Source organism: Crinia signifera, chromosome 5 (genome assembly GCF_055691185.1).
Source record: "Crinia signifera chromosome 5, ASM5569118v1, whole genome shotgun sequence".
In the NCBI taxonomy this organism is placed as follows: domain Eukaryota; kingdom Metazoa; phylum Chordata; class Amphibia; order Anura; family Myobatrachidae; genus Crinia; species Crinia signifera.
In genome coordinates, this window is record NC_139221.1 from 209,200,317 (window position 1) to 209,215,856 (window position 15,540).

The window sequence follows — 15,540 nt, forward strand, 5'->3', positions numbered from 1 at the left end:
ATGTTAATAGTATTATATGTGCACTGCATATATTGTTTCCCCCTAATCTGTTTCAACACCTAAATATATTTTTCCAGGCAGTTGGGTGACTGTGTTCAGGATAAACACTGGAAAAGAACTTGTGGTCTTCTTGGTTAGAAAATGTTGTTTTTCCACATATAATGACAGTAGTACCGTCATCATTTTCTGGCATTTGTAATTCCAGTCTGGGCTGAGCCGTTCTGCATGGCTGAAAATAGTGTTCTTGCAGGGATTTTAAATTGCTACTGAAAGACGAGGTTTAATAACCTAATTACTCAGAATGTACATTTCAATAACACTACTCAATGTACCAATGCATACATCCAAACATGACCTGATCTGATTGAACCATGCCCATATTAGGCAAATCTATACCCTTGTTCCAGGAAGTAATAACTGTTTTGGCAACTCGAAGTTGAGCATTTTGATAGATATACCAATGTATAAACATGGTTGCCAATCAGTATTAAACGTTTTGTATTTAAATGGAACCTTTTTAAGGCCCCATTAAATTGCTTACTGTTTTATATGGGATTTTATTAGGATCCTGACTGTCACAATGCCAATGGATACAGACATGAGTTTAGGCTTGGGCGCTAGGGAGAGATTTATGGTTAGGCTGCATGAGGGGTTGGTTAGGGTTACACTGCCAAATGGGACAGTTAGGGATAAACTGTGGGAAGGGTGGGTCAGGCTTTGAATACTCGCTGGGATTCCAATCGTTGGGGTAATGACCACTGGCATTTTTGTACCAGACTTCTCTTATAACTCCTGCACATGTATAAATAATAATTTGAACACCATTATGGCTGGGAAACCCTTGGTTTTACATGGCCTGCAGCGACGTGGTCAGTCACAACACATTGTTATCTGGCGTCATGTTTATAGTGACCTCAGTGTTAGGATACGTGCATTTCTTCTGCTGCAGCTTCATAGTGCATTGACATACTGTAGCAAGAAAAAAGGATGGCTTTAGGCAAGGGGATCAATAAATGCTGGATGTCTGCCAGCTTCTCTCCGCTATTGTCCCAGCGGCATGAAATCAGTGAGCTAAAGATTCACGGCTCATGGGATAAAATTTAGGCCTATTTTAAAAAATTCTATTTAGAAGTTAAACAGAATGGAGATGTTTTAGATTTATATGTTATGAGTGTTTTGTCATTTTAAAGACCTAATCTTTTTCTTATAACAACATTGCTGGTATAAAGGTCTGTTTCGTATTATGACATTTCCCAATAGTTTCATATGTTTTTTTTTAAACTATAAAACCGTATGCAACTGGGCTAGAATACATGTTGGTGGGAAGGTCAAGAGATGAATACTGTGAGGGAAATTTACTTAGATCGAATGGGTTTGACTGCATGCATTCATACCCAATTGATCTGTTATGTGGCCAGAAACGCCACTTCAGTTGATTATCTATCACGAATGCAGCTGAGCGGCCATTTGTAATTCTGCTTAATAAGAATGCATTTGACATCTATAGAACACTGTGGCAATATTGTTCTATGTCATCGGCAAATTTACTCTCAGTAGAACTGGTGAATTAGAATACTATTAAATAAATATTTAACATAGGCGTCTATGATCGGAACCACCCATAGGAGCCCATGTTAAACTTAAACATGGATTCCTATGGAGCCGCGACTAGCCAATCACTGTTGATTAGCTGCGGGAGGACCTGGTGACTGACATCTCCACCAATCTCCCAGTTCGGGGGAGGAGCCCCAAATGTAAACAAACACTTGCGGCTCCTCCTGTTTGGTGGTATGGAAGATGAGTTTTTTTGTTTTAACCCCTGGATGCCTACATGGATAGAAGAGGATGCGATCTATGCTGGATTAGTTGGTGAGTATTTATTTCCACAGGTACCCGATCGGATTCTACTGGACTAGAGGACGGGCTACGGTGGAATCAATAGGTAAGTATGTATGTGTGACTGTAGTATGAATTACAGTTTTATTTTTCTTATATGTGTATGTGTGTGTTTTTTTTCACTATCAGTTTTGTTGTAGAACTACAAGTAGCAGCGGGCCCTTTAATACCCCACATGCTGGTTCTGACTGATCCGTGTGATGCTGCCGATTCGTATGTATTTGGTGGCCGTAACTACGAATGGATTTGAACATCTGCGACATTGGAAAATACAAATGAGAATACGACTGCTTAGCAAATTTGTCGTATTCTCCATTCATATTTTGGGGTCGTATACAGCCGATACTGTTCATATACTTTCATACGGGTATCAGCCGTGTGCGGCCGTCTTAGTAAATTTCTCCCGGTGCGTCTTGTTGAAAAGGGACATTTTACCAGCTTCCCCACTTCAATGTCACTGCAAACACTTCAACTTAACTGATGCCATTTATTATTCTTATCTTCCCTGTAACAGGCTTGCTGGCAGGTTTGCAGAAGAAAAAAATACCTCTAAAGGCCCCCATACACTATGCGATTTTCGGCCGATTTCAACCGATTTCGGCCTTTGGGCTGATAAATCGGATGAAATCGGCCCAAAATCGCATGTGTTTGACATCTGATCTGATGCGCGGTCCCGCGCGGATCGGATCACGGTGTCGGACCTACAGAACATAAGATATATCGGAATCTGAGCCATCATGGGTGCTTTTTAGCACCCACGATGTTCAGATCCGATATATCTTTATATACAGCCCCCCTGTCTTACTAGCAGCGCCCCCCCCCCCCCCGCATTGACGGCTCCCGGCGGAGGTAGTGCAGGCGGGGACCGCAGGCGTTGCAGAGCAGAGACCGTCGGCGCGGCGGGAGAATAGGAAGAAATCCTATTCAAAAGACCGGGCGGCCGCTGATTGGCTGGGAGCCGGAAGCCGTCAATGCGGGGGGGGGCGCTGCTAGTAAGACAGGGGGGCGCTGCGGGGGACACAGAGTTGGCAGTAACAGAGCCGGGCAGGAAAAGCTGTCAGCACTGGAAAAAAAAGCCCATACAATGAATGTGCAGCCTGTGATTGGCTGAGCGCTCTCTCAGCCAGTCAGCAATTGGCTGAGAGAGCGCTCAGCCAATCACAGGCTGCCCATTCATTGTATGGGCTTTTTTTTCCAGCACTGACAGCTCCCCCTGCCCGGCTCTGTCACTGTCCCCCACAGCGTCCCCTGCATGCTGCCTTAGCAGCGCCCCCCACCAGCAGCCCTGTTCTGCAGCCCCCCCCTGCTCCCCGGGTTTACATGTGATAAATCGAGACGATTTATCACATGTAAAAAATGGCACATCAAGTGCCAATCTTATCAAGCTCCCCCGGGGAGCTGCCGGGGAAGCTCAGGGGGAAGTCGGGGGCGACTTGTCCTCAGGACAAGTCGCCCTAGTGTATGGGGGCCTTAAGTTTATAGAAGTAACACTAGCAGACACATATCTATGTATTTGTGGTTTCCATAATGGGGCCTATCTGATTAGATTTGACTAGATCACTTAGAAATTAAGCATAATATGCTGTGTGTAGGGCCCCAGGCGACGGTCCCGCACGTCGCTATCACCTGACTAGATTTATACTGCATGTTTTCATGCATTGTGATATGTCGTTGGAAAGCTTATGACTTTCTGAATACAACCAGGGCCGCTGAAAGTGCCGCTGGGTCCCGGTTAAAAGGTGTGTGGTCAATGGGTGGGGTGTGACCACTGGGAGGGGTGTGACCACTGGGAGGGGGCATGGCCACGCCCCCTGTAAAAAAATTGCAGTGGGACGGGCGCACAAGCTGCTGCAGCAGCTACCTCTATCCCCCACTCAGCACACGGCACTGAGCAGCGTGTGCTGAGCGGGGGGGGCTGTGCTCAATGATGGACAGTGTGCTATTGTTCAGGCACCACCAGTATCAAATGAGACCCATAAGGAGATGCATTTCTGGGACACTAAACAAACGATCCAGTGGTTGCTCACCTCTATACCAGCCATCCATGCACTAGAAATGCATGATCTAAAGGGATGTCCAGGCACTGTACATAACATAGAATATGTTCAAGGATTTTAGCTTCCAAAGTAGATCTAAATGTACAGTACAAGCTGTTATATGTAAATACTGATAATAGATTTAAGGATCACACAAATGCAGTTATCTGAATATATAATGGTTACTGCTACCTCCTATAGTTGTACAGACTACTGTGTTCATCAAATAAGTTATCATGTTTTGCATCTAACAGTTGCTAATATCAGATGTCGGATGTTTTATCATATGAACCATTGCTACAGAGTATGACACATAATAGAGACACACCACTCCCCCAACACTGATAGGACCTTTTTATCACAAAGCTATCTGTAACAGTAACGATGAGGCATGTACGGTTGTTACAATGCTATGTGATGATTTTGATGTCAGTGTAAGTTTGCTGCATCTGTGTGGCGTGGTTTGTTAGCATCCAGAGAATAGAGTAGGCTAATGCTAGCACACTACCTGCACTGTTCCCATAACACAATGCACTATGGGGGTTATTTTGGTTCACTCTTTCTGACAAATTTAACGGCACACTTAGCAGCACACCTGGACTGATACTGTGCACTTAACAGCACTAGAGTAGCTCCCCTAGACTGCAACTGCACACATGGTGACACCCCTAGAATTATATAGCACACTCGGTGGCCCCACTGGACCGATATGGCACACATGGTGCGACCCCATGGAATTATACGGCACACATGGCGGCATAATAAGGGACAAAATGCATTTGGCTGGGGCAATTGTGAGACCCTTCAACACCATATAGGTAATTCTACTCAGGGATGAGCAAGGTCCAAACATGGAAGGCCAAATGGACCCTTGCAGGCTCTCTTCACTTGCTATGCTTCAGGCACAGTAACCAAGATGGTGGCATGTATAGTGACCATGTGAGGCAACTGCCCTTGCTCCTCCCCCTGATGTCACATGTCACTTATTTGGGTGTGAAAGGTCCTTTCTCCAACTTGGATATAGCAATTACCATAATATAATTAGTGTGATTTTATACTGAGCTAAAGTACTTTCATAGAGGGCAGTGTGGGGAGAGATTATGAGTCAGATATAGTCGCATTTATATTTCTATTTTTAGCCAGTCACACATATGCAACTTCATGCAAATGTACATACAAAGTTGTTCCCTAATGAACATCTGTGTGTATGAATGCGCAAGGACTGAGACGCTCACTGTAAACTTCCATAGACCATGGAAATACCAAATGGTGCTTCCATAGACAGACACACCACTAATTGGACCATTGTTCATTTGCACCAGCCCTATGGTAGGTGTGGAATCTCTATCTCAGTACAGCCCCCTATGTGAGCCCTAGGACAGCTGCAGTTTCTCAGCCAAAATGTAATAGTCTCTAAGTTTGAACTCCAAGTTTTTTTTTTTTAAAGGGGCAATCATTTACAAGGCAAAACCATGCCCTCTAAAGGAATTCCCCTTGAAAACGAAACCTCAGAGTTTGGCAGGCATCCCGCATGGCAGCCAAATTCAGAGACTATTACATTTGGCCGTCACTGTCTAAATATGGATTCCTATGTGAGCTCTGTGGCAGATGTAGCATCTCCGTCTAAGTAAATAGTCATATATGTGCTTCATGGCAGGTGCAGTTTCTCTGTCAGAGTAAGGAGTCCTATGTGAGCTTTATGGCAGATGCAGACTCTGTCTGAGTATTATTTATTTATTTATGCTTTTCGGCAGGTAGGAACATTTTGATCTGCAAAAAAAACAACAGCCAGCACTGAATAGGTCTGAACCTCTTTCGACCAATTAATTTGGAAAACTGCCATCTTTTTGGCAGTGATTGAATTTACGTACATTTTATATTCCTTAGACTTTGACAATCATCATACACGTACTGTATACAGCAATTAGTCATACCTAATCTAAAACTACAATAAAATGTAGTAGCACATATATTGCGTTTGTAACTCAATATACCAATGTTCTGAGTAATGCTCAAGCTTATTACTAATGTATTTACTCCTCTTTTGTTTTATATATTTTTTATTTAGAATCGCAATGAGATAAAAAATGGAGCAATTCTTCGATTAACAGAATCCCCAGTAAGTACCTTTAGTAGTGAATATTTGTCCTAAGTGCAGGCAAAGTTGATTTAGAAAATTATAATTTAAGTGTGGATAAGAACACAGAGTTTTCTTTTGAGCCAAAGGGAGGGTCTACTAATCGAAGAATAAAAAAAATCTTTAACTGTTAAATTAAATTATCTGTAAAAACAAGACATAAAATGCGGCTTCAGTTGAAAACATAATAAAGTGGAATAGTCATTTGTATCTTTTTGAAATTTTTAAGTGCTAGGAATTACAGAGCACAATAAAATAAGGTATTCACATAATTTACAGACAAGTCACTTAGCAGGTATTTCCCAAATAATCTTGAAGAATGGCACCCTTGAGTATCAGCATTTTTTTTTCATGGCACCCCTAGAATAAAAGTTATCTAACATGCATGGTAGAAGCATGTATATCTCTCCCAATCCCGACAGCTGTGGTGCAATAAGCACCTTCCTCATGGTTCAGCCACTCAAACAGCTGTCAGAATTGCCTGTAAGCTACAAAGACTGGTGGTGTGTTGGCTCCTATACATAAACCCCCTAGTCTGTGTATATGGCAGATATTGCTGAGCAACCTCGATTGGCATTTTGAGGTATTTAAAAAAACAAAAAAACATTGTCAACAGTATTGCTCTATCTGTTAAATACAGAATGTATAGGAGGGGAGAATTTAGATATGAAGTATCCTTGACCATTGGTGCTTTACCATGGTAGATTAATTTCCTTTCAGTAGTTGAGGCCTGATGTCTTTCTGCCATGAGTTGTGGTTACATGGTAATGTGTGTTTTTTGCATTGCATAGTTCAGATCCAACCCATCACGTAGTGCTTAGCTGTGTCCCCTTCCCTGATTGGGGAATGTCCTATAATAGTGATTTACATTGGTAAAGCCATTGATGCAAAGTGCCAATGTCACCGTCACTAATATTCCTAATATGAAGTGGCTGGTGTATCCTAAGGCTCTGTACTGACTATCATGGGAGATCCCATAACCTAAAGAATCCTTCGAAATTCTCAGAAAAGCACATCTAAATAAATAAATATATCATAAATGGTTATGATAAATTATGGAAGAAAAACGTAACTTCCATTTTAATTTAGCTTTATTTTTTTAATGAGCGCAGTTGGGATATATGTTGCTTTGTGAGATGAACAGATATTTACTAACACTTAACTTCATTTCTGTCTGTGCTTAGGCTCACAATGCTCAGAAGCTCCATGATAGAGTCCAGTCTTCTAGTATGGATGTCAAGCTAGAAGGACTTAAGGATTTGGCCAAATTTTCTCGAGACATAACTTTTGCGCAAGAATTTATAAACTTGGATGGTATCTACCTTCTCACACAGATGGTGGAAAGCGACCCAGAGTAAGTCTCCTTTATAAACAAATGCAATTAAACTTTGTGCTAAAGTAATACTTCTTCCTTTCTAACATTTTAGTTTGTGGCAATCATGCTATTTTGATACAAGTTTTTCAAATTGGGAAAGTAATTGAGTGATCCCTTCAACCAGCGTTTGTGAAAATAGAAGAAGGTTACTTCCCTTCTAACATCAAATGATCGTCCTCCTTTCTATGCAGTGTGGTTCACAGTATCACGGCCATGTACCATGTAAAACAAGGTTATGACAAATCATCGCATAAAACAGTATATTTAATGGACACAAATGCATAAAACACAACATTTGTGTCCATTAAATATACTGTTTTATGCAATGATTTGTCATAACCTTGTTAAATGTGGGTGAAAACCTGGGATCCAGTGACCATCAAGCAGTATGGTTCAAAATAAAGACAAAGACTGACTCATCGCACACAAAAACAAAGGTGTTAGATTTTAGGAAGGCTGATTTTGTAGAGATGGGAAACTCTGTAAGGGATTCTTTGGCAGAGTGGAGGAACTTGGAAGGAGTGCAGGATAAGTGGGAAAAAATTAAAAGTGCAATTCTAAAAGCAACAGAACTTTGTGTAAAAAGAGTTAGGAAAAACACACGAAAAAGGAAGCCATTGTGGTTTGCAAAAGAAGTAGCAAGTATTGTGAAAGCAAAAAAGTTGGCCTTTAAGAAATTTTAAGAAGACGCAGAAGAATGAGGACAAAGGGGTGTATCGTGTTAGACAGAAGGAGGCTAAGAAGGTAATCAGATGTGCAAAAGCACAGGCTGAAGAGAAAATGGCCCAATCAGTGGGTAAAGGGGGGAAAACTTTTTTTAGGTATATAAGTGAAAGGAGAAAAACAAAAAGTGGAATAATAAGACTAAAGACAGAGAGTGGAAGTTTTCTTAAGGGGGACAATGTAATAGCAGATAATATTAATAATTATTTCTGCTCAGTATTCACTGCTGAAAGAGAGGGGAAGGGGCCACAATTAGTTTTCTGACTATACTTGCAACTTAAGGGAGAAACAAGTACATTTACAGAGGAGAAAGTCCTCACAGAACTCTCAAAACTGAAAGTGGATAAATCAATGGGGCCAGATGGGATACATCCAAGGATACTAAAAGAGCTCAAAGGGGAGCTGGAAAAACCAATAACAGAATTTCTCTATCATTCTTATGGGATACAGGAAGTCGTTCATAACGATGGGGAAAAGAGCTTATCCGAAGGAGACAGGCACATATAAAAATTTATACAGGGTGTACTGGCTCCTCCCCTCTGCTCCCCTCCCTCTAGCTTCAGTTTGAGAACTGTGCCTCAGGAGAAGCACAGATCAGGAAGAGCTCCAGAGAGTTTTATCTTCTGTTTTATTTTCTTTATTATTTTGGGGCTGCTGTTTGGACTTAACAGCAGTCCTGCGTCGTGGGAGACTAGGGGAAGGGTTCAGCTGCTGGCCACTTCAAGGTACCGAGCTGTCCCTGCCACAGGACCACCGTCCTGAGTGGGTGATGTTACCGCGGGCATTGCACTGCAGCGCGCACACCCCTGGCACGCCGCACACCCCTAGTCCAGTCTGAAGACGTCAGTGGTGAGTATTACCCCGGGGTCCCCCGCCGTGGGGTCCCCGGGTTATTGTGCGGCAAGATGGCGGCGGTATGGCGGTGCCCTGCACAGGGACCGCGTAACCCCCTGCCTACACTGAGACAGGGTACAGTTCCTGTTTTGTCCAGGGCAGTTACCAAAGAGGTTTGGACATTCCCCAATGTCAGTCTCAGTATAAAACGCAGGTAAGCTCCGGCGCCATTACGCTGGGCGGAGCTTACCCAGAGTGAGACCAGCTCTGTGAGGGCGCCAAAACCTGCTTCCTGCTTCTTCCCTGGCTGCTGGAAACGCCATTGTACTGCTCCAGACACTCCTCAGCGGTGTGGATCAGAGGGAATCTGCTTGCAGAGACAGCTTCAGGTTTTCAGCGCTTGTGTACTTGTGCACTTGCCTGCTTACACTGTAAAGTACTGTTATTGATTACTGTACTGTATTACCAGCTCTTCTAATCGGAGAGCTAAGGTTATCAGGTGTATTGGTCTCCTCCATTATCCTCTGTACACCACCCCACTGGCTTGTTAAGCTGTACAAGATCAGATAAGGCTACACATAGTATTTATCTGGTTAATTTCACACTGCATATCCACTGTGTGTGCGCGCTGTGTGAGGGGAGACTGTTTGTTTGTCACAATGGTGAGGAAACTTACATGTATGGTGTGCAGTGATAAGTTTGTGCCAGCATCTTCATCACAGGTTACTAGTGAGCCATGCATGTCCCCACAAAGTACTGGGGTCCCCCCACAACTAACTGGGCAGCAAAGTAGCACACAGGACAGCTCACAGGAGCCAGCCTGGGCTACAGGTATAAAAACCATGCTTGAAACTGTGACTACACAGTTAACTGCTACTGCAGCACAGACCCAGAGAGTACAAAGGGAGCTGGCTATCCTCTCTGCCAGAGTGGATGTAATTACTCCCACCCCTGGGGATACTCGTAAGAGAAAGGCCCCCTCTCAAACCCCTGATTCTGGGACTGACGATGGGGATGATGATGATGATGTGGATGATGCAGACGCAGGTGATGACGAGCCTGATGCGTCACAGTCACTACTGCGGGGCACAGAGCCATTGATTATGGCAATCAGGGAGGTGTTGGACCTTCCCTTAGCTGAATCCACAGCAGGGGATGCCTTCTTTGCTACTCAGAAAAATCAACAGGTGGTTTTCCCTGAGCAGGCTGACCTGGAAAGTACATTCAAGTCAGCGTGGAATAACCCAGACATGAGGTTTAAAGTGGCTAAAAAGTTTAAGTCCACGTTTCCCTTTGATCCTGAGGGACGTAAGGTGTGGGAGGAGCCACCAGAGGTTGATTCTTCTGTGTCTCGCTTAGCCAAAAAGATGGTACTCCCAGTACCAGGGTCGTCTTCACTAAAAGACACCACGGACAGAAAGGTTGAAAACACTTTGAAGTCCATTTTTACGGCTAGTGGCGCGTGTCAGCGTCCTGTATTAGCTAGTTGCTATATGTCCATATACACGTGGGCCTCCCAGATCCAGGAAGGTCTTCTGGGCGACATGACAGTAGCACAGGTGTCTGAGAAATTACACCATATTCAGGACACTGCTAAAGTTCTGTGTGAAGCGCAGAAGGAGTTAGGAGCCATTAACGGCCGTAACTCAGCCATGGCAGTGTCAGGGCGCAGATCCCTCTGGCTCCGGCAGTGGGTAGCTGACGCTGACTCCAAAAGGAGTGTAGAAAACCTCCCCTTCACAGGTGGCAGGTTATTTGGGAGTGATTTAGACGAATTAATCTCTAAAGCCACGGCGGGAAAGTCCACTTTCCTACCATCCACTCCACAGGCGCCGAAGCGTCCTTTTCAGGCTCACTCCCAGCAGTCCTTTCGGGCAAGTAAATTCCGCCCTAAAGCCAGGGGTGGTTCAAACGCTGCAAGAGGCTCCCGTGGTAAATTCAGGAAGCCTTCCGCTTCGGCCACCGCAGAGCGGCCATCCGGGGCAGCTGCAGGGAAACCAGCAGCATGACGGTGGGGCTCCACCATTAGCTCCGGCAGAGGTGGGAGCCAGACTGGCGTTCTTCGGCCAGGTTTGGGAAGCCTCGTGCCTCAATTCTTGGGTGCAGGCTCTTATTACGCACGGCTACAAGCTGGAGTTTGCAGTTCAGCCACCTCAGAGGTTCTTCAAATCAGGCCTCCCAGCGTCCCCAGAGGACCAAGTGGTGTTGCAGCAAGCAATCCAAAAGCTGGTACAGGCCAAGGTTATAACCCGGGTCCCTCCCCTAGAGAGGGGGCAGGGTTATTACTCGAATCTATTTGTAGTTCCAAAACCAGACGGGTCAGTACGCCCAATTCTGAACTTAAAATCCCTGAATCCCTTCTTGAAAGTAACCAAATTCAAGATGGAGTCCTTGCGGGCCGTGATAGCGGCACTGGAGGAGGGGGAGTTCTTGGCGTCCTTAGATGTGAAGGACGCCTACCTTCACATCCCTATATGGCCCCCTCATCAGAAATACCTGAGGTTTGCGCTGCTAAACGAGCACTATCAGTTTCGCGCACTGCCATTCGGCTTGTCCTCAGCCCCGCGCATATTCACCAAGGTGATGGCGGAGATGATGGTGGTTTTAAGGAAAAAGGGTATCTGTGTGATACCATACTTGGACGACCTGCTAGTAAAGGCGCGGTCGCCACAGGAACTACAGACAGCCTTACAAGTTACCATACAGACCCTGTCGGGCCATGGTTGGCTCCTGAATCTGGCAAAGTCCTCTCTGATCCCTTCACAGAGACTCCAGTTCCTGGGCATGGTGATGGACACAGCTCTCATGAGAGTGTCCCTGCCACAGGACAAGGTGTTGGACATCCAGCAGCTGGTCACAGACTTGCTGAGGACCCCCCAGGTGACGGTGCACCAGTGCATTGTCCTATTGGGAAAGATGGTCGCCTCTTTCGAGGCTCTCCAATTCGGGAGGTTTCACAGCAGGATTTTCCAGCTCGATCTCCTAGGGAAGTGGTCCGGTTCACACCGCCAGATGCACCGGCGTATTGTGTTGTCATCTCGGACCAGACTGTCACTACAGTGGTGGCTCCACACGCCCAACCTGCTGGCAGGGCGTCGGATTGGCATCCAGGATTGGGTCTTAGTCACCACGGATGCAAGCCTCACGGGATGGGGGGCAGTGACCATGGGTCAGTCCTTTCAGGGCAAGTGGACCCTATGGGAAACACGCCTCCATATCAACAACCTGGAGTTACGTGCTGTGTATTCCGCACTTCTGAAGGCGGCCCCTCTCCTCAGCGGTCAGGCGGTCCGTATCCAATCAGACAACGCCACCACTGTGGCATTCCTGAACAGACAGGGCGGGACCAAGAGCAGGCCCTGTATGAGGGAAGCATCGAAGATCCTGTCCTGGGCAGAGAGTCACTGCCAGGCGCTCTCGGCCATATTCATACCCGGGGTGGACAACTGGGAAGCAGACTTCCTCAGTCGCCACGAGCTCCACCCCGGGGAATGGAGTCTACACCACCAGGTATTCAGTTCTCTGGTGGCTCGGTGGGGGACCCCACTGGTAGACTTGATGGCATCAAGAAGCAACTGGAAAGTATCCAGGTACTTCTCGAGGGCAAGAGACCCTCAGGCAGAAGGAGTGGACGCCCTCTCCATACCGTGGACGTTCAACAGCCTGGTGTATGTCTTTCCACCGATCCCCCTAGTGGCTCGGGTGCTAAGGAAGATAAGAAGAGACGGAACCGAGGTGATTCTGGTGGCCCCAGACTGGCCACGAAGAACGTGGTACCCGGAGCTTCTAAGTCTACAAAGGGACTCGTGGCGCCTACCCCTGCAAAGAGATCTACTCATGCAAGGACCGTGCGTCTTCCAGGCCTTGGAACAGCTGCGTTTGACGGCCTGGAAGTTGAACGGCAGATCCTGACTCAGAAGGGGTTTCACACTTCAGTCATCAGAACTATGACAAGTGCAAGGAAACCGGTAAGAGCTGCACACTACCACCATATCTGGAAAAGATATGTGGGTTGGTGTGAACAGGAAAAGTTTACTCCTTCAGAGTTCAAACTGGAAAGGTTTCTTAGCTTTCTTCAAGCTGGTCTGGATCTAGGCCTACGCCTAGGCTCTTTGAAAGTGCAGGTATCTGCATTATCTGTTTTCTTCCAGAGGAAACTGGCTAATATTCCTGAAGTGCAGACATTTCTGCAAGGAGTATTGCATATACAGCCTCCTTTTGTGGCCCCTACTCCACCGTGGGACTTGGATGTTGTGCTGAAGTTCCTTAAATCCTCCTGGTTTGAGCCCTTGGAGGAAATTGACCTGAAATATTTAACCTGGAAGACAGTGGTCTTACTAGCCCTAGCTTCGGCTAGGAGGGTCTCGGAGCTAGGGGCATTGACTTGCAAGAGTCCTTATTTGATATTCTTTGAGGACAGGGCAGAATTACGCACTAACCCGCGTTTTCTACCCAAAGTGGTGTCTGCGTTCCATGTGAACCAGCCAATTGTGGTTCCTGCTGGTGGGCCTCATTCTGAGGTGCCAACGTCCTTGGACGTAGTAAGGATTCTCCGTGTCTACATCAGGAGAACAGCAAGGATTCGCAAAACTGATGGACTTTTCGTCCTCTATGACGCCCAAAAGATTGGACGTCCTGCTTCCAAGCAGTCTATTGCACGATGGATATGTGCAACCATTAAACAGGCTTATGTGGTAGCAAAGCTGCCTATGCCTGTTGGGGTGAAAGCTCACTCTACTCGTTCTGTGGGGACATCCTGGGCGGCTGCCCGAGGAGTTTCGGCCTTACAATTGTGTAGAGCAGCCACATGGTCTGGCCAACACACTTTTGTCAAATTTTATAAGTTTGATGCTCTGGCCACTGAGGATACTCAGTTTGGGCAAGCGGTGCTGCGGCAATAGTTCCGCACAATCCCGCCCGTTCTGATATCTTTGGTATATCCCCATCGTTATGAACGACTCCCTGTATCCCATAAGAATGATAGAGAAAATAGGATTTTAATACCTACCGGTAAATCCTTTTCTCGAAGTTCTTATGGGATACAGGGCGCCCGCCTCTGTGCGGAGGTTTGCCTTGCTCACTTTGTGAGATATGGACCAACACTGGGTCCTTCTGCTACCCTTCTTGTGCCTGGCGGACATAAGGGTGTAGGTTACCTAGGTAACTTAAACTTACATAGTGTACCTTAAAGGTCCACGAGTGTAAATTGTCACTTAGGTGATAATTCTATACATTGTTCCAGTTAGAACACAGTTCAAAATAGTTGTCATGTTGACATGTTCTTAGGCCCTTAGACTTCCCAGGTTATGGGGTTGCTAATGTGGTCTGTTATGTTGAATGTTGGGTGTGCTGGATGAATCTCACCACGGTAAATATACACATATTCCTCTCATATTGTTCTTCTCCTTCGGCACAGTTCACTTAACTGAAGCTAGAGGGAGGGGAGCAGAGGGGAGGAGCCAGTACACCCTGTATAAATTTTTATATGTGCCTGTCGGATAAGCTCTTTTCCCCATCGTTATGAACGACTCCCTGTATCCCATAAGAACTTCGAGAAAAGGATTTACCGGTAGGTATTAAAATCCTATTTATTCAACCAGTCACTAGCTACTGGAGTAATCCCAGAGGACTGGAAAACAGTGAATGTAGTCCCACTGCACAAAAGTGGAAGCAAAGAAGAGGTAAGCAACTATCGATCAGTGAGCCTTACATCAGTAGTAGGGAAATTGATGGAAACACTCTTAAAAGAAAGAGTTGTAGAATATCTCAAAACCAGCAATTAACAGGATCCAAAACAGCATGGGTTTACTGGGGGAAGATCATGTCAAACAAATCTTATTGACTTTTTTGACTGGGTGACTAAAGTAATAGATCAAGGTGGGGCTGTAGATGTAGCTTATCTAGACTTTAGTAAGGCTTTTGACACTGTCCCACATCGCAGACTGTTAAATAAACTTGAAAGCTTGGGATTGGATTCTAAGATAGTTGAATGGATAAGAACATGGTTGCAGGACAGAAAACAGAGAGTTGTAGTAAACAGAGTACAGTCAAAGGAGGGAAAGGTTACAAGTGGAGTACCCCAGGGATCTGTACATGGACCAGTGCTTTTTAATATCTTTATTGGTGATATTGCAAATGGAATTGAGGGTAAAATGTGCCTTTTTGCAGATGACACAAAGGTATGCAACAGGGTAGACACACCAGGAGGGGTAAAACAAATGATTGATGATCTAGGTAGATTAGAGGAATGGTCAAGAGCATGGTAACTACAGTTTAATGCCAAAAAATGCAAAATCATGCACTTGGGTTGCAAAAATCCAAAGACTAAATATAGTATAAATGGCACTATAATGGAAACTACTGAGGAAGAGAGGGATCTAGGTGTCACTATTTCAGGGGACTTAAAGGCAGGTAGGCAATGTAACAAAGCAATGAAGAAGGCAAGTCAGATGCTTGGTTGCATAGGGAGAGGTATCAGCAGTAGAAAGAAAGAAGTAATACTGCCACTGTATAGGTCATTGGTACGACCTCATCTAGAG

At 45.3% G+C, this 15,540-nt stretch overlaps 1 protein-coding gene across 3 annotated transcripts in view; it reads left to right on the forward strand.

The window, feature by feature from the left end:
• ELMO1 (engulfment and cell motility 1) overlaps window positions 1–15,540 on the forward strand; it is a 466,589-nt gene that overhangs the window by 83,788 nt on the left and 367,261 nt on the right. For all 3 annotated transcript variants that reach the window (XM_083188475.1, XM_083188477.1, XM_083188476.1), the window contains exons 5-6: window positions 6,001–6,051; window positions 7,254–7,423. In XM_083188475.1, coding sequence (XP_083044601.1) covers window positions 6,001–6,051; window positions 7,254–7,423 — 221 coding nt within the window. The remainder of the gene's footprint in view (window positions 1–6,000; window positions 6,052–7,253; window positions 7,424–15,540) is intronic.